This window comes from Mustelus asterias, chromosome 5 (genome assembly GCF_964213995.1).
Source record: "Mustelus asterias chromosome 5, sMusAst1.hap1.1, whole genome shotgun sequence".
NCBI classification, from domain to species: Eukaryota; Metazoa; Chordata; class Chondrichthyes; order Carcharhiniformes; family Triakidae; genus Mustelus; species Mustelus asterias.
Genome location: NC_135805.1, coordinates 79,850,785 through 79,869,528, shown reverse-complemented (window position 1 = coordinate 79,869,528; position 18,744 = coordinate 79,850,785). Strand labels below are relative to the sequence as shown.

At 47.6% G+C, this 18,744-nt stretch overlaps 1 protein-coding gene across 1 annotated transcript in view; it reads right to left on the bottom strand.

The window, feature by feature from the left end:
- Nucleotides 1-2,268: 2,268 nt before the first annotated feature.
- Nucleotides 2,269-18,744, bottom strand: part of opn5 (opsin 5) — a 28,318-nt gene continuing 11,842 nt past the window's right edge. Inside the window, exons 3-5 of the mRNA XM_078213729.1 lie at nt 14,375-14,545; nt 13,959-14,293; nt 2,269-2,520 (exon numbers count right to left, since the gene is read on the bottom strand). Coding sequence (XP_078069855.1) covers nt 2,269-2,520; nt 13,959-14,293; nt 14,375-14,545 — 758 coding nt within the window. The remainder of the gene's footprint in view (nt 2,521-13,958; nt 14,294-14,374; nt 14,546-18,744) is intronic.

Here is an 18,744-nt window from a genome sequence, read left to right as displayed (position 1 = left end):
GCCCAATGAAGCAGTAGAGGCTACCTTGTTAAATGTGTTTAAGTCACAGATAGATAGATTTTTAACCATTAAGGGAATTAAAGGTTATGGGGAGCGGGCGGGTAGGTGGAACTGAACCCACTATCAGATCAGCCATGATCTTATTGAATGGCGGAGCAGGCTTGAGGGGCTAGATGGCCTACTCCTGCTCCTATTTCTTATGTCCTTATGTTCTGCGGCAGCGGAGGTGGCCCTTCATTGGCTGGCAGCAGGACCTTCTGATCCCACCGCTGTCAACTGGTTTCCTGTTCAATGGACCTCCCCCCGCTGCATCTCCACAGATGCTGCCTGACCTGCTGAGTATTTCCAGTCTTTTATAGTTTTATGTTAGAAAATACCAGAAGATCAATATAAATCAGCAAAATCTAAGACCCAAGCAAGATAGTACTGCCCCCAGTAAACTCTCCCTCCATTTGGAGACCTCGTCCCATTATTGCCACTTCTTGGAGCCTATCACGGTCTTTTATTTGGTGGTTCCAAAAGTGGTGATAACTGCGGCATGGTGGCACAGTGGTCAGCATTGCTGCCTCACAACGCCAGGGACCCGGGTTCGATTCCCAGCTTGGGTCATTGTCTGTGTGGAGTTTGCACTTTTCTGTGACTGCGTGGGTTTCCTCCAGGTGCTCCAGTTTTCTCCCACAGTCTGAAAGACATGCTGTTTAGGCACATTGGCCAGACTAAATTCTCCCTCAGTGTACCCGAATAGGCGCCAGAGTGTGGCGACTAGGGGATTGTCACAGTAACTTCATTGCAGTGTTAATGTAAGCCTACTTGTGACACTAATAAATAAACTTAACTTAAAAACTTAAACTGAGTCGAACAAAAAATTCCTGACTCACCCTCTTGTCACTATTGATACATGTCAGTCGGTACAGAATGGCAAACCCAGTAATTAGGGGAGGGAAATCCAGGTCAGAGTGTCGAGGCTACAAAGACCTTACTGTAAGATTTAGCTTCAATTCTGCTTTTAACTAGTCCAATTTGACAAGATCACAGAAGACAGACCAGCCCAAAACGCTATAATGAATACAGAACTATTAACATGCTGCACAAAGATGTAAAGAGCTAATTAAAAAGATTCAGAAGCATTACCACAAGATATAATGAGCCAACATCAAAACTGTAAAAATATTACCCTGACATGTAAGAGAAAATAATACATAATTTTAAAAAAGCATTGCAACAATATTAATTAATTTGCACAGGCCACATTATATTGCAGATGCTATTCTGATCATTAATAGATAATACCGGAAGTTAAATGGACCAAACTTCCAATCTTAACACAGGGGGATTGATTCTCATTTTTGACCAGCTGGTCACTAAACATTGTCCAGAGTGAGCAGAGAAATGAAATCCTGGTGGGGAAATTTGCACCGCTCCTTATAGGACTCATCAGATATTCTTCCATTAATATTACCAATGTGCATTCCTGCCTGCTAGTTATTTCTTTCTATGCTCCGCTTAAGGTGATGTGTGACGTGTGGATGGTAAAGACAAGGCCCCAGATTTTGCTGAAAAACAACTGTGTGCGAACAGCAAACACACTTATTTATCTATAAATTGACCTATATCACACTTATTTATCTATAAATTAATATATAAATAATAAATGTATGCTGAGGAAGCAAGAATCTGTAAATTGTGAACTGCCACAAATAGCTGACCTATTTTCACAGCTCTGTGAAAACAGCACCTCACCCATAAGCACCCTACCTTCTCATGGAGTTACATCATTTTGCATATTAATTGCTGATAAAACTCGCCACAAAAAGTAAATCTAGTAATTAACCGAGTAAGTACACTTTTAATGATGTGATAATTGTTAACAGCTCTCAATCAATCTCTCTAGCCCAAAAAGTAAATTATTACACATGTGGAGCACTATTGTTTCAGGTTGTGAATTGCTTTCAGGAATAGCAGAAAATCACACTTTAAATTGTAATTTATCTTGCTTTTCCTTTCTGTCTCTTTTTCTCTCTCCTAATCCAGTTTTTCCTTCCACTTTATTTTCCTTTATGCATCTGATTTTACATCAAATTCACTGTCCTCCTCCCTACCTCCTCAGTTTATCTCATTGGTTAAGGAGCCACAATGTCTGTCCTGTTGTTCCCCAAGGTACCAGATGCCCTCATGTGCTCAGTGCACCATTTAAAGCCTAAACGTGCACATTCAAGCCTAACAAAACCTTGGCCAGTAACTCCAAAGATTATTCTCCCAATGAGATAATTACCGAGAGTTTTGGTGTGATCGTTTTCGACGGAGCGATCTGAAGCAGCCAGAAAACTTTGCAAAGCCACATCGGCAGTCAATGACCTGATAGATGATGGGATTGTACATTGCAGCTGACTTTGCAAACATGGTTGGTACAAAAGAAACTTTAATTGGCACTGAGTCAGGAGCACCAAAGGCTGACCAGACTGAAACAACAGCATATGGAATCCAAGCAATCAGGAACCCTGCGCATATTAACATTGTCACCTGGTGGGGAAAAAAAGAAAAACATGCTTATCAATCGTCACAACTATCAACAATTGCAAGTAAGCATGATTTCAGTATTTAATGAGAATTGATACCAGAAATACAAGCTGAAAATACTCAGCAGGTCAGGCAGCATCAGTGTTCAAAACCTAGGGTGAAACTGGCCCAATACAGGAATAAGTTAGAACAGCAAACTCATTGCTAAAAATGTGGCTTTGAATTCTCACAGATAATTTTTGCCCGAAAGCATTTAGGTTGCTCCATCCTTCATCAGAATTTAAAGGGCTGATTCACTACTGCCACTCTTCTGATAGAATGTGAATGCCAGAAATTGCAGGCATGAGCCAAGCCACTGATTAAGTTACAAAATATGGATCTGCAATTTTCTGTCATGTGCTCCCTGTAAGTATTTCTGGAAATATGGGAGTTGAGGGTTAGTCCTTGTACATCTTCATACAGCCACAGCAATGTGTTGATTCTCAACTGCCCTCCAAGGGCAACTAGAGTTGACTATAAATGCTGGCCAGCCAGCAACGCCTATGTCCCATGAATGCATTTTTAAAAAATTTGGTGGAGCGCTGAAAATTGATTAGGATCTATCTTTACTATCTTTAAAAAAGGAAGGAGACAAAAGGCGGGTAACTATAGGCCGGTCAGCTTAACGTCTGTAGTAGGGAAAATGCTGGAATCCATTATTAAAGAGGAGATAGCAGGGCATCTGGATAGAAATGGTTCGATCAATCAGACGCAGCATGGATTCATGAGGGGAAAGTCGTGCTTGACGAACATGTTGGATTTTTATGAAGATGTGACTAGGGCGGTTGATGGAGGAGAACCGGTGGATGCGGTGTTTTTGGATTTCCAAAAGGCGTTTGATAAGGTGCCCCATAAAAGGCTGCTGAAGAAGATTAGGGCACACGGAGTTGGGGGTAGTGTGTTAAAGTGGATTGGGGACTGGCTATCCGACAGGAAGCAAAGAGTCGGAATAAATGGGTGTTTTTCCGGTTGGAGGAAGGTAACTAGTGGCGTGCCGCAGGGATCGGTACTCGGGCCGCAACTGTTTACCATTTATATAGATGATCTGGAGGAGGGGACGGAGTGTAGGGTAACGAAGTTTGCAGACGACACAAAGATAAGTGGAAAAGTGAATCGTGTGGAGGACGGAGAAGATCTGCAGAGAGATTTGGACAGGCTGAGTGAGTGGGCGAGGATATGGCAAATGGAGTATAACGTTGATAAATGCGAGGTTATACACTTTGGAGGAAATAATAACAAATGGGATTACTATCTCAATGGAAACAAATTAAAACATGCTACCGTGCAAAGGGACCTGGGGGTCCTTGTGCATGAGACGCAAAAGCCCAGTCTGCAGGTACAACAGGTGATCAAGAAGGCAAATGGGATGTTGGTCTATATTGCGAGGGGGATAGAATATAAAAGCAGGGATGTCTTGATGCACCTGTACAGGGCATTGGTGAGGCCGCAGCTGGAATACTGTGTGCAATATTGGTCCCCTTATATGAGGAAGGATATATTGGCATTGGAGGGAGTGCAGAGAAGGTTCACCAGGTTGATACCGGAGATGAGGGGTTTGGATTATGAGGAGAGGCTGAGGAGATTGGGTTTGTACTCGTTGGAGTTTAGAAGGATGAGGGGGGATCTTATGGAGACTTATAAGATAATGCGGGGGCTGGATAGGGTGGAGGCGGAGAGATTCTTTCCACTGAGTAAGGAAGTTAAAACTAGAGGACACAGCCTCAAAATAAAGGGGGTTCGGTTTAAGACAGAGTTGAGGAGGAACTTCTTCTCCCAGAGGGTGGTGAATCTCTGGAATTCTCTGCCCACTGAGGTGGTGGAGGCTACCTCACTGAATATGTTTAAAGCGCGGATGGATGGATTCCTGATCGGTAAGGGAATTAAGGGTTATGGGGATCAGGCGGGTAAGTGGTACTGATCCACGTCAGATCAGCCATGATCTTATTGAATGGCGGGGCAGGCTCGAGGGGCTAGATGGCCTACTCCTGCTCCTATTTCTTATGTTCTTATGTTCTTACTAAGGAAGAAGATACAGCCTACCTAGCGAAAGAGGAGGTGGCTGACATACTGGCTGAGTTAAAATTAATAAAGAGGAAATATTAAAATGGTTGGCTGCACTTAGCCTAGTCCAGGACTGGTTGAGGTAGATCCAAAAGATACTGATAGGAGTAAGGGAAGAATTTACAGGGGACATAAATTTCCAATCCTCCTCAGATACAGGGGTGATGACGGAGGGCTAGAGACTGCAAATATTCACTTTTGCTCAAAAAAGGATATCATGATAAACCCAGCAACTACAGGCCAGCTAATTCAACCTCAGTGACAGGAAAGCTTATCAAAACTATTGGGGTGATTTTGAGCCCGCACTCTCCGTCTGCGGGAATGGCAGCGAGTGTTCAAAATCCGGACAATGCGATTGGCGCTGAGTTTCTGAGTTCTAATCTTACCGGTCCTTCACTGGTGGAGAGGTGTGAAACACACTGCAGAAAGCTCATTTTAATACATTAGAACATAGAACATAGAAAAACTACAGCACAAACAGGCCCTTCGGCCCACAAGTTGTGCCGAACACATCCCTACCTTCTAGACATACCTATAATCCTCCATCCTATTAAGCTCCATGTACTCATCCAGGAGTCTCTTAAAAGACCCTATTGAGTTCGCCTCCACTGACGGCAACCGATTCCACTCGCCCACCACCCTCTGTGTGAAAAACTTACCCCTAACATCTCCCCTGTACCTAGCCCCCAGCAAATTAAACCTGTGTCCTCTCGTAGCAGACATTTCCACCCTGGGAAAAAGCCTCTGAGAGTCCACCCAATCTATGCCTCTCAACATCTTATACACCTCTATTAGGTCTCCTCTCATCCTTCGTCTCTCCGAGGAGAAAAGACCGAGCTCCCTCAGCCTATCCTCATAAGGCATGCCACTCAATCCAGGCAACATCCTTGTAAATCTCCTCTGCACCCTTTCAATCTTTTCCGCATCCTTCCTATAGTGAGGCGACCAGAACAGAGCACAGTATTCCAAGTGGGGTCTGACGAGGGTCTTATATAGCTGCATCATTATCCCCGGACTCCTAAACTCAATCCCTCAATTGATAAAGGCCAGCACACCATACGCCTTCTTAACCACCTCCTCCACCTGCGGGGCCGATTTTAGAGTCCTATGGACCCGGACCCCAAGGTCCTTCTGATCCTCTACAGTACTAAGAGTCTTTCCCTTTATATTGTACTCCTTCATCCCATTTGACCTACCAAAATGGACCACGACGCATTTATCTGGGTTGAAGTCCATCTGCCACTTGTCCGCCCAATCTTGCATCCTATCTATGTCCCTCTGTAACTTCTGACATCCCTCCAGACTATCCACAACCCCACCAACCTTCGTGTCGTCGGCAAACTGACCAACCCATCCCTCCGCTTCCTCATCCAGGTCATTTATGAAAATGACAAACAGCAAGGGCCCCAGAACAGATCCCTGGGGGACACCACTGGTGACCGACCTCCATTTAGAAAAAGACCCATCTATACCCACTCTCTGCCTCCTTTGGGCAAGCCAGTTCTGGATCCACCGGGCAGCAGCCCCTTGGATCCCATGCCCTCTCACTTTTTCTAGAAGCCTTGCATGGGGGACCTTATCGAACGCCTTGCTAAAATCCATATAAACCACATCTACCACCTTCCCTTCGTCAATGTGTTTAGTCACATTTTCGAAGAACTCCACCAGGCTCGTAAGGCACGATCTGCCCTTGACAAAGCCATGCTGAGTATTCTTGAGCATACTAAACCTCTCTAAATGCTCATATATCCTGTCCCTCAGGATCTTCTCTATCAGCTTACCAACCACTGAGGTTGGACTCACCGGTCGGTAATTACCTGGGCTATCCCTATTCCCCTTCTTGAAAATAGGAACCACATCCGCAATCCTCCAATCCTCCGGCACCTCTCCCGTCTCCATCGACGACGCAAAGATCATCGCCAGAGGCTCTGCAATCTCCTCCCTCGCCTCCCACAGTAACCTGGGGTACATCCCATCCGGACCCAGCGACTTATCTATCTTGATGCCATTCAAAGATTCCAGCATATCAGTAGCGAGCATTCTCTCCAGGACTTACCCCCTCACCGGATATTCAGTAGGCACCAGTGCGACGTCACGCCGGTGCCATTTACAACAGCTCTACAGAGGCGTGAACCTCCAGGGGGTTGTCGGGAGGGAGCACTCAGGAAGCCAGCACCCTCCGTGGTGTATACTGCTAAGGGCGCACTGGAGAGGACTTGGGGGACACAGTTAAGTTCAACTCAAGGCAGGGGATGGGGGTCCCCTCAGGGAGAGGGATTGAGGGGGTCACTTGTAGGCCTTACTTTCCCTTCATGTTGGGGCACCCCTTGCTTTAAAGGGATTGTGAAGGCTTGTATGTGGGCAGCCCTTCCCCTGTCCTCCTTCCTAGGTTCCTCTCCATATCACAGCTGAGGGAGTGCCCTTCCTTATTGGGGGCTGACAAGAGAGTGGGAGGGACATAGCACTCCCATTCTCAGACTCCACAGGGATGAGGTGCTGGGTGAGCATGGTGGTTCCCCCAAGTTTGGTGGCATGAATAGGCAGGGTGGAGGCTCTGTGGGTGAACCAAGTGAAATTTAATGCCAAACATGCAAACCAAAATGCTGATCTTACTGCAGTACTACCTATATTCACCCATGCCCACTAAAATCCTATGGTTTCTTAATCTCCCCAAGCCTCCCATCATGTCGAAGTGTATCCCCAGGACCCACAGCTGAGGTTGAGGCGACCTGCTGACTTCCACGCCCTTTTGCCCGAGATGACCTTGGAAGGTGTCTCCTCGAGGATCGGGACCTTGAGGGTCAAGCCTGCTTTCGGGCAGCACAGATGTTTGATTGCTTCCCTCCTCGGTCTCAGGGGCTGGAGATGTGTCGCTCAGAGGGAGGTGTCAGGTGGGCTGAAGATGCCCAGGGTCCTCTGGCTGGAGGGCCCCAGGCTGTTCTTCTGCTGATCCTTTTCCCTTCGGGCTCCCAGGCGACCCCGTGTTCCTCCATGAGATGGAGGGGCAGCTGGAGGGAGATCCAAAAGCCCCACTGTTCTCTGGCACAGACGTACATGGATTCCTACCAGTGCCTGCACCAGGCAGTCAATGACCTGCACCATGGTGCGGACATCGCCTGCTATTGAGTGCATATCCTGTGCTAAGGTCTCCACTGCTGACGCCACCCTCCCAGTGTTGGGCCTCGGTGCGCTGCAGTGACGGCACCATCTCCTCGGATAGAAAGTGATGGGACTCCCCTAACTGGCCTTGCAGTCCGAGGAGGGATTCTGTCATCCCTTCCTGATATTCACAACTCTGCCGTTGCAGCTCCAGCAGCTGTGGGATGACCGGGCCCAGGGGCACATCATTAGCCTGGGGCTCAGCTGAGTCCTGGGTGTTGGCATCCCTCCGGTTCCCTGGGACATCCCTGCCTCTGCCTGCTATGGATCATCAGAAGCCTGCCTATGTACTGGACCATCGAGGTGTGAGTATCTGCGCTGATGTCAAGGGTACCTCTTCAACCGGGGGTTTGAAGAAGTTCCCTTCTGAACTGCTGGAGTCCAGTGGGTGCAAGGATGGTCCGGCCTGCAAAAGAAGGGACATCATATCAGTGCATTAGAGGGCATATGGAGGGAGCATTGATTACTCATTTGAGACTTGAGGAACGATAGCATATGTGTTGAGGACTGGCATGTTTCTCTGCTGCCCCCATTTCATCAGCAGTGCAGGCACGCTCTTCTCCCTCCCTGGCCACGTCAAGGGCTCACTCCTCAAAACATTTCAGGGTTTCTCAGTTCAGACAAGACTCCAGCTGGCTGCGCCCACTCACACCTATTGTGGTTGAGGTTGTCCTGCAATGAGACAGATAGGGACAGTGTAGGTGGGACTGTTGACATTTAAGATGATGATGAGGTGTGTCAGGCATGGGGGTGGGAGCTGGAATTGTTAGCACTGCTGCCTCACAGTGCCAGGGACCTGGGTTCAATTCCGGCCTTGGGTCACTGTGTGGAGTTTTCACATTCTCCCATGCTTGCATGGGTTTCCTCCAATTGCTCCAGTTTCCTCCCACAGTCCAAAGTCCAAAGATGTGTGGGTTAGGTTGATTGGTCATGATAAATTGCCCCTTAGTGTCAGGGCGATTGGGAGGGTAAATATGTGGGTTTGCAGAGAAAGGACCTGGTTGGGATTGTTGGCAGTCCAGGCTCGAAGGGCTTCTGAACTGTAGATTCTATGAAAGGCCAAGGTGGCTAAGGCGGAGAAAGGAGTGGGGGTGCCAGGAATGTGCAAGGGGGTCAGGAAGTGGTTCACTTGTCCTGGCTGAGTGAAGGAGATTGTTCATCTTCTTTCAACACTGCTATCATATCTTCTTCTGGAGTGCGCTTGCACTGACCAGGGCTACCACTGCGTCCCAGGTCGGGGTAGTGACCCTGCTGGATGGCCATCTCCTGGAGCGGGGGCAGAGGGTGTCCTGGCTCTGCTCCATTCCATCCAATGTCCCCTGCAGTCATTGTGGAACAAGTGCTGGGAAGCCGTTTATATGAAGCTCCCCATTGCTTACAGCAGTTAAGTCATTGAGGGGTGGGTGAATCAGAGGGACCATGCCACTGGAGCAGTGTGAAACTTGTGGGTATAAAATATATTACGAATGAGGCATAAGATTCGGCCCAAAAACATGCCTGCAGATAAACAGGATGCGGATAGGACCGTGAGCGACAGCCATGTTGGCGTGCAACAAGGGAACATCCGCAAAACCTTCATTCAAATGACATATCACAAGTAAATGGCACACTGCCCAAACACTTGTCCCTCTTGTGCACTGAATCTTGTGTCCTTTGTTGCAGGAGATGATCCCGATGCACTGGGCCCATCTGGAATCACCGCCTCTCCAAGACCAGCACCAGTTAGTCGACACTGGCTTCCACCACACAATCCACCAGCACAAAGACTATCACCTCAGTGGGACATGTTAGTGCTGAGGCTTCTGCATCACTCTCTGGTGCACATCACATATCCGTTGATGTACGTCAGGTGGAGGCTGGAATGTCTGAGTGTCCAAGGCCTCTGGCATGCGGAGGCCTGCCGGAGCCAAGGACTCAGCTGACCCCATGCCAGGTGCTGGGCCACTGCGATTAGATCTCTCAGCTGCAGCCACAGAGCCGGGGAATACAAGAGGGTGTGTCGGCAACACTATGGCAACTGCGAAGTTGTTTTGAGAAGTTCAACAGCCTTCGGATGCAGAAGATGATGCCGGCATTGCATGGTGCCTTGGCCAACTCTGGAAGTGTGGGGTCCACTGTGGAAAGCCTGGGGCAGGAAATAATCGACATGGGTGCCAAGACTGAAGGCATGGCCAAATCACAGCGAGTCATGACTGAGGGGCTCAAGAGCATGGCTCAGTCACAGCAGCCCATCTCTGAAGGGCTGCAGAACTTGACTTAGTCCCAGAGGGGACTTGCTGCAGGCATCAAAGGCTTGGCCCAGACTCAGAGGGCCATTGCTGAGGGCTCGCATACCATGGGACGAACATAGTTGGGCCTCCAAAACTGACAGGGCCAGGTGACACTGAGGCTTCGGAAGCACACTCCAGCTGCTCCGATGGGCCATGGGCTTAAGGGCACTCCAAGGGAAGAGGAAGGGCTGGATCCCATTCTGGGGTTTTCCAATCGGGAGACTTTGGCTGTTGCTGGGTCTTTTGATCCCCCTTTCCTGACACCAGGGCATCTCATGGGCAGCAGGATGAACAGGGTGGCACGGATATGTCTGTGACACCAAAAAATTGACTGGGGTTCTCCAGGTCCCAGTTTTCCAGGGGACACCTGGTAAGGGCATCCAGGCCCGGGGTGTAGATCGAAGCTGACCTCTGATGTACATCCTGGGCGGGGGGGGACACCTCAACGTAGGGGTAGAACTCGTAAGATTAAAAAGTTGTTGGATCACCAAGAGGGCACAGGTGAAGGACTCTACTGTAGTTAGGGAAAGGGTAATATGCACTGCTAAATCTCACAAATAAATATTATTGCACCCCACAGCTATGATTAATCTGTGATTCGCCTCTCACGGAGATGACCACAGCCCGAACATTCCCAGAGAGACTCAGAGCATCATTCTACATGGGAGAGGTCCACCGAGAATGTGATCCCCATTTCCCTGTGTCAGAGCCCTGACTGGCATGGAACTCAAAGCACTCATCCCAATCAGTCCCAACATTAGGAGCACAGTAGGCCCATGGTGTCACACAGCCTGGCATGGCATCCCCAGCGTCCACTGGGCCCTGGGACCGTCACCACCCCCCCCCCTCCAAACCAGCCTCCCCTTACCCCATCCAACCCCCCTCCCACCTCCACAAGCACGAGGGGCTTTGTATCGGGTATGGGCCCTTGTACCGGATATGGGCCCAGGCGCCAGTGTGTGATCAGAGAACAAGTAAAAATCAGATTTATATTTCACCAGAGCAGCATCACAGTGTGCCACATATAATTGTCATCACCCTCCTGCCATCCCAGCAGCCTGGGGTGGTCCTCGAAGACTCCGGGGCTGTCAAAGCTGCGCAAGATGCAACTATCATGCACGCTCCCTGGGTAGTGCGCACATACGTGCATGATGTTCATCCAGTGGTCGCCAACCACCTGAACATTCAGGGAGTGGAACCCCTTTCTGTTCATGAACAGGAGTGCCTGACGTTTTGGGGGCCGCAGGGCGTTGCGTGTGCAATCGATAGCCCCCTGCACGTGTGGCATCCTAGCGATGGTGGCAAAGCCTGCAGCCCGGGCTTCCCGCTGGACCTGGTGCACATTGAAATTAATGCCCGGGCGGACAGGGCATCTGTGACCGTATGGACACACTTGTGAACCGATGACTTGGAGAGCCCACAGAGATTCCCACTGGCGACCTGGAAGACCCAGTGGCATAAAGGTTTAGGCCTGCCATGACCTTCACCGCCACCGAGATCGACTGCCTCCCTCTCCCTCGAGATGCTGCATTGTTTTGTAACTGAGCCGGGGTCTGAAAGCTCACTGTACAACATGCATGTCCTGAAATGCCAGGGTCTCTATGTGCCCTAGCCCCCTCTTCAGGTCAATGGGCACCAGTCTCCTGCCCCGACAGGCGGCCCCTGTTCTTCCGCTGCAGCCTCTGGCCTGGATTGGCCTTGCAGTGCGCGGACGTCTCCTTCCCCCTCCTTCTCCTCCGAAGCCACAAGAATGACTGCCAGGCCCATTGCTTCCAATCCAAAATCCAGCTTTCCTCTGTTTCGGTAGGTGGGTCGCGGGGACATAAGCCTGGATGGTAGCAACCCAATACCATCCCCTGTGCCATGCACCACCTCAGCAGGTTGGTGATCATCACTGTAGCCTTGCTATGAAGGGTTTGGAGAGAATATGGGTGGCTGTGGGCGGGATCCCCATTGGGAACCCTTGAAGCATAGACATGAGTGCACCCACCTGCATGTCTGGTGCACTGGCTTCCAGGAACAGCTAGCAGTTCAGACAGATGGGGGAGAAGCACCCTTGTGACTAGCATGGGATGGGTTCCCATTGAGGGAAGCACTGCAGAGTCCATGCAGTGTGCAGAGCTGTGTAAACACTTGCAGAGCTCCCCTGATCGGGTCAACAGCTGCCAGACCTGCTGCTTCTTTCTGTTAGTGAGGCCTAGGATGGAAAGTCTGCAGTCAGCCACGGTGCCTGTCCAGCAGACAGACGGCAGGTTAACTATGGTGACGTCAGCTGAATTGGGAGTCTACCTCGCATGCAACCCCTCGGGGGTTGTGCAGAGGGCAGGGGGAATGCACGCAACATGAGCCCTAAGCTAGCGGTGACCCCTAGCCGCAGGACCCTCATACTGGCATGAGCCTCCCCCTTCCAAGACCCCACCCCACCCCATGGCCGCAGCTGAGAATCTCTTCCCCCTTCCCCCTCCCCCCAGAGGCTGATGCTCACCTCCCCGCTTGCTTTTGTCACTGCTGTGCCTGAACCACATTTATATGGAGCAGCTGTGATTCTTGCTGGTGTGATGTCTCACCGACTAGATGGTAAACGTACGTGAATGTGAAAACAGGCGCTCCGCACTCGCTAATAATACTGAAATCCAGTCAAATGCATGCTAAGGCATGTCACACTCATTCTGGATGTGAAACTGTTCACACTCTGAATTGGTGGCTGGAAAGATGGGCAAAGGCCTGGGTCTGGGCACATTTCCGATTTTTCGCTTCGCATGCAATCTTACACCTCGCATCGCCGAACAACGGGCGGGACATGGTCATAGGATCTCGGCCTTAGTGTCATAAAAGTCTGAAAATGGGAGTGTTTCACACTAGTCTTCTGGGCAAGCATGGCACTGCAATGTATGATCACAGATTTTGTGAAGCCTTTATATATTTTGATCGCATAGTGCTTAAGGGGTAATACATTTGATTTCCTGTGGCTATATCTAGACCAATTGGCCAAGGAGGTCCGACTGATTCGAGATAACAAGGAACATATTTATCTTCACTCTCGGTAGAATAAATTGCCTGCCCTTTATAGAAACTAACCCAACCCGCCAACCCATTGATCTGTATTCAATTAAAATCAGATTTAGCTTTAGCTTGTAATCAATGAGTTTAATCATGAGTTACACCATAAAACATGACTTGTATTTCATGCAGTCCAACTAAGTGCAAAGGTGTGTGGGTTAGGTGGATTGGCCGTGCTAAATTTGCCTCTTCGTGTCAGGGGGATTAGCTGGGGTAAATGCATGGGGTTATGGGGATAGGGCCTGTGTAGATGGGCCAAATGCCCTCCTTCTGCACTGAAGCGTTCTATGATTCTATGTCATTTTCTGATCAATTAACAAGAAAATGTCCGGAAAAAGCTCTGCTTGTTGTTCCTCAAGGAATTAATTGAAAGATTAGGAGATTTTCATCCTGAGTTCTGCCACTTCCTCAGCAAGATTCAAGACATCAGGAGAGAAATGTCAGAAAGGAAAACATTCCAGCACATCCCTGGCACTTCCAAATATTCCCACATAAAGTGATGTTGGGTATAGAGTTTGTCAGCCCAACTATAGGCAAGTTTATTAACAAGAATAATAGATGAGGGAAACACTTCATGTAATGTATTTCCCAATCATTGCATCGTAGCAATATTAGCAGTTGAATTGGTGACTGGGCTACATTGTTGTTCCTACTGTCTGAAGCAGATTCAAGTAGATAAGAGCACTGTCAGGACCTGTCAACAATATTCAAATCATTCTGACTATTTAAATAATCAGCTGTGGTCTAAGTGCACAAACAGGAAGAAGCACAAAGCATTCCCACCTAAAAAAAGGCATTTTTTGTGAGCCTCTTAAATATTGGCGGTAGATAAATAAACAAATTACTACTTACCTTTGTAAGCTTCATTTCCAGTAAATGGTTATTTTGAATTCTTGGAGTGAAGTGTGCAACTTCTTTGGCAGATGATTTTACTTTGGTTATGATTTTCACATAGGAAAATACTATGATGGTTGTTGGAAACACAAGGCAGAAGAATAGTATGCTTATAATGAAGAGCTGTCCGCCCACAGAGGTCTGGGCAAGCCACCAGTTCAGCGTGCATGATGTACCAAAAGGCTCAGGAGAATAGTCGCCCCATCCAAGTAAGGGAACTGTGGCCCAAAATGCAGCATACAGCCAGACGAAACCCAAATACATGAAGGCATGGCGCCTTTGAAGCCAAACACCTGCAAAATTAACATAGTTATTGAAAAAGCTGGTGACTGAACTACTGCTGTTGCAGAAATTCATACTTATATGTTACTTACCATATTGGAAATGGCAAATTTTCAGGTATCTGTCCAAGCTTATAATTGTTATTGAAATTAGACTTCCACATCCAAAGAAGAATCCTGACCATCCATGCCAGCGGCAGCCAATCCACCCAAAGACCCAGCGATGAGCAAAACAAGAGCTGGTCAGGAACGGTATCCCTCCAGCTGAAAAACATACATGGATGATTCACATGACTGAAGGAAGGATATTATACACATGACTTATTTAAGTTGCTTCCCAAACAACAATAACTAAGGCCCTATATTAAAATCTTTGTAATTCTGAAATGCTCCTTTCGAAGTCTTGAAAAATGGACCAAAAAGCTTTGCTAAAAAAATTAAACATTTTCACCAATGTCATTAATTTTCTTTCCAGTTAGCAGTCAGCTGCTATAGGCAGCCTAGACCAGGGTTGAGCATTTCCCTTGCTAGGGCTGCTGGAAATCACTCCTGGAGCCCACTAGGTCTATGATTAATTTAACTGAATGATACTTGTATTGAAATATTTGCTGGGAGCACTGACAAACAAGCCAGGCAGAGACAAAACTTTTGATTTGATTTATTGTCACACGTATTGGGATACAGTGAAAATTATTGTTTCTTGCGTGCTATACAGACAAAACATACCATTCATAGAGTACATAAGGGAGAAGGAAAGGAGAGAGTGCAGAATGTAGTACTACAGTCGCAGCTTTGAAGCAGAGAAAGATCAGCTTCATATAAGGTAGGCGCATTCAAAAATCTGATGGCAGCAGGGAAGAAGCTGTTCTTGAGTTTGTTGGTACGTGATTTCAGGCTTTCGTATCTTTTTCCTGACAGAAGGTGGAAGAGAGAATGTCCGAGGTGCATGGGGTCCTGATTATACTGGCTGCTTTGCCGAGGCAGCAGGAAGTGTAGATGGATTTAGATCAGCTCCCATTCAAGGTATAGAGTTTTGCAAATGATGTCAGTCAACTTATGATCTAGGCAAACATTTTGTTTGTGGTGAAAGAAGTGTTTCAAGTTGTAAAAGGCTGAATCCCAGATTACCTCTGCAATATTCATTTAATGCCAACTCTTGGAACATTTGAACACACTATGAGAATGGTTCATAACTATAGTATTAATTGGTCTCTGCTCTCCACAGATGCTGACTGATCTACTGGGGGTTTCCAGTATTTTCTTTTTGTGGCTTGATCTACTTACTTTGTTTGCTTTACCATGCTTTTTTATATCCCCAATGTAATATTGGCAGGAGTAGAGAAAAAGACAAAATACTAAGAAAGGAAGGATATTAAATGAAATTGCATTGCAAAAATGCAAAAAAATAGAGTAGAAATGACTGATATTTCACAATCTAAATTGTTCTGACCGGCTGCTAACACCAATCACAAATAATTCTTATGGAGCCATATGGGCGTTAGCGAACATGCTGAATGTTCAGCGTGTTTGCCATTCATTGGTCCACAGCAGAAAACACTGTGCTAAATATTCTCATTTGAAAAGACTTCAAACCAATTGGTCAGAATGGCCTCTGTGTTTACAATGATTTGATGGAAAGTAACATCTTCAATGGTGTTTCTGGGCCAATGCACAAAATATGGGGGCTACGCCTCTGTGGTACTGTCAATGAAGAAGTTTAAAGACAAGAATAAGAATTGGTGATATACCGTTGAAAACAATTAGGAAAAAAATTTTTAAATGTACCCCAAGTCAATCACATATATTTGTGCAGCCTCAGGCAAGGCTAGGAGTCTGCTTCCTAATCAACACCTCGTGGTGCCTAGATGTTACAACACTGGCAAGTTTCTGCTCCACTTGGTTTCTGCTCCCCAGACCTAGAACACCTGACGCTAAAATGCTGCCCTTCCTACCTTCCGCAGAGGTTCACCTCCGTTATCCTGATGGCAGTTTACATCCCACCCCATGCGGACATGGAGATCGTGCTGGACGAAATATACACCACTACAAATAGCCTTGAGATGAAACATCCCGAGACTTGTTCATCATGGCCGGGGACTTCAATCAGGCCAAGCTCAAGAGCATACTACCAAGTTATCACCAACACATCTCCTGTTCCACCAGAAGCCCAAACATCTTAGACCACTGCTACACAAATATCAAACATGCCTACCACTCTATCGCCCACCCACACTTTGGCAAATCAGTCCACAAGGCTGTGTTCCTGCTCCCGGCTTACAAGCAAAAACTGAAGCGGGAGAATCCATCAAAGAAAGTCGTGCAATGTTGGTCTGAGGACTCAGATGATCTCCTACGGGGCTGCTTGGAGTCAGTGGACTGGTCAGTATTTTAAAACTCTGACCAGCCTGAACGAGTACGCCACTACAGTAACTGACTTCATTAGTAAATGTGTAGAAGTCTGTGTGCCAAAGAAGCAAATCCGCGTATTTCCCAACCAGAAACCATGGACGAACAGGGATATCCACTGCTTGCTGAAGTCCAGGTCTGAGGCGTTCAAGTCAGGCGACCCTGACTTATACAAAAAAGCCAGATACGATCTAAGGAGATCCATCAAAGATGCCAAAAGACAGTACCGGACCAAGCTGGAGTCCCAGGCTAGCCACACCGGCCCCCGTCGACTATGGCAAGGTCTGCAAGACATCACAGGGTACAAGAAGAAGACATATAAAATCGCCGGCTCCAACGCACCCCTCCCTGATGAGCTCAATGCATTCCACGCCCGTTTTGAGCAAGAGGTCAGCGAGAGCATGCCCTCCAACCTGGAAGCCCTGGATGAACCTGTATCTGGGGTCACCATTGCAGATTTCAGAGCAGCTTTCTCAAAGGCCAACCCATGGAAAGTGACTGGCCCGGATGAGATACCCGGACGAGCACTCAGATCCTGCGCGGATCAGCTGGCGAGGGTATTCGCAGACATCTTCAACCTCTCTTTACAACAATCTGAGGTCCCTATCTGCTTTAAGAAGATGATCATCATCCCGGTACCTAAGAAAAATCAAGCGGCATGCCTTAATGACTATCGGCCAGTGGCTCTGACATCCATCATTATGAAGTGCTTCGAAAGTCATGACACGAATCAATTCCAGCCTCCCGGACTACCTGGATCCACTACAGTTTGCCTACTGCTGCAACAGGTCCACAGCAGATGCCAGCTCCCTGGCCCTGCGCTCATCCCTGGAACTCCTAGATAACAAAGACACCTATGTCAGACTCCTATTTATTGACTACAGCTCAGCCTTCAACACCATTATTCACACGAAACACATCTCCAAACTCAGTGGCCTGGGCCTCAGCTCCTCCCTCTGCGACTGGATCCTGAACTTCCTAACTCACAGACCACAATCAATCAGTAAGGATAGGCAGCAACACGTCCTCCATGATCATCCTCAACACCGGTGCCTCACAATGCTGTGTTCTCAGCCCTGTACTATACTCCTTACACATCAATGACTGTGTGGCCAAATACCCCTCCAATTCAATTTTCAAGTTTGCTGACGACACCACTGTAGTGGGCCAGATCTCAAGCAATGACAAAACAGAGTACAGGAATGAGATGGAGAATCTGGTGAACTGGTGCAGCAACAATAATCTCTCCCTCAAATGAAGGAGATTGTCATCGAGTTCAGGAAGCGTAAAGTAGAACATGCCCCTGTCTACATCAACGGGGACAAAGTAGAAAGGGTCAAGAGCTTCAAGTTTTTAGGTGTCCAGATCACCAACAACTTGTCCTGCTCCCCCCTGCCAACACGAGAGTTAAAAAAGCCCACAAACGCCTCTACTTTCTCAGAAGACTAAGGAAATTTGGCATGTCAGCTACAAATCTCACCAACTTTTACAGATGCACCATAGAAAGCATTCTTTCTGGTTGTATCACAGCTTGGTATGGCTCCTACTCTGCCCAAGACCACAAGAAACTACAGAAGGTTGTGAATGTAGCCCTATCCATCACACAAATCAGCCTCCCATCCATTGACTCTGTTGACATTTCCCGTTGCCTCAGCAAAGCAACCAGCATAATTAAGGACCCCACGCACCCGGACATTCTCTCTTCCACCTTCTCCTGTTGGGGAAAAAGATACAAAAGTCTGAGAACACGTACCAACCGACTCAAGAACAGATTTTTCCCTGCTGCCGTCAGACTTTTGAATGGACCTGACTCGCACTAAGCTGGTCTTTCTCTGCACCCTAGCTATGACTGTAACACTACATTCTGCACTCTCTCGTTTCCTTCTCTATGAACGGTATGCTTTGTCTGTATAGCGCGCACGAAACAACACTTTTCACTATGTTAATACATGTGACAGGAATAAATCAAATCAAAATCAAAATTAAACATTTGGCTGATTTCCCATGTTGACTGGTTTCTTTAGTTGTCCCCAGCATATCTGAGATTTATAAATGTT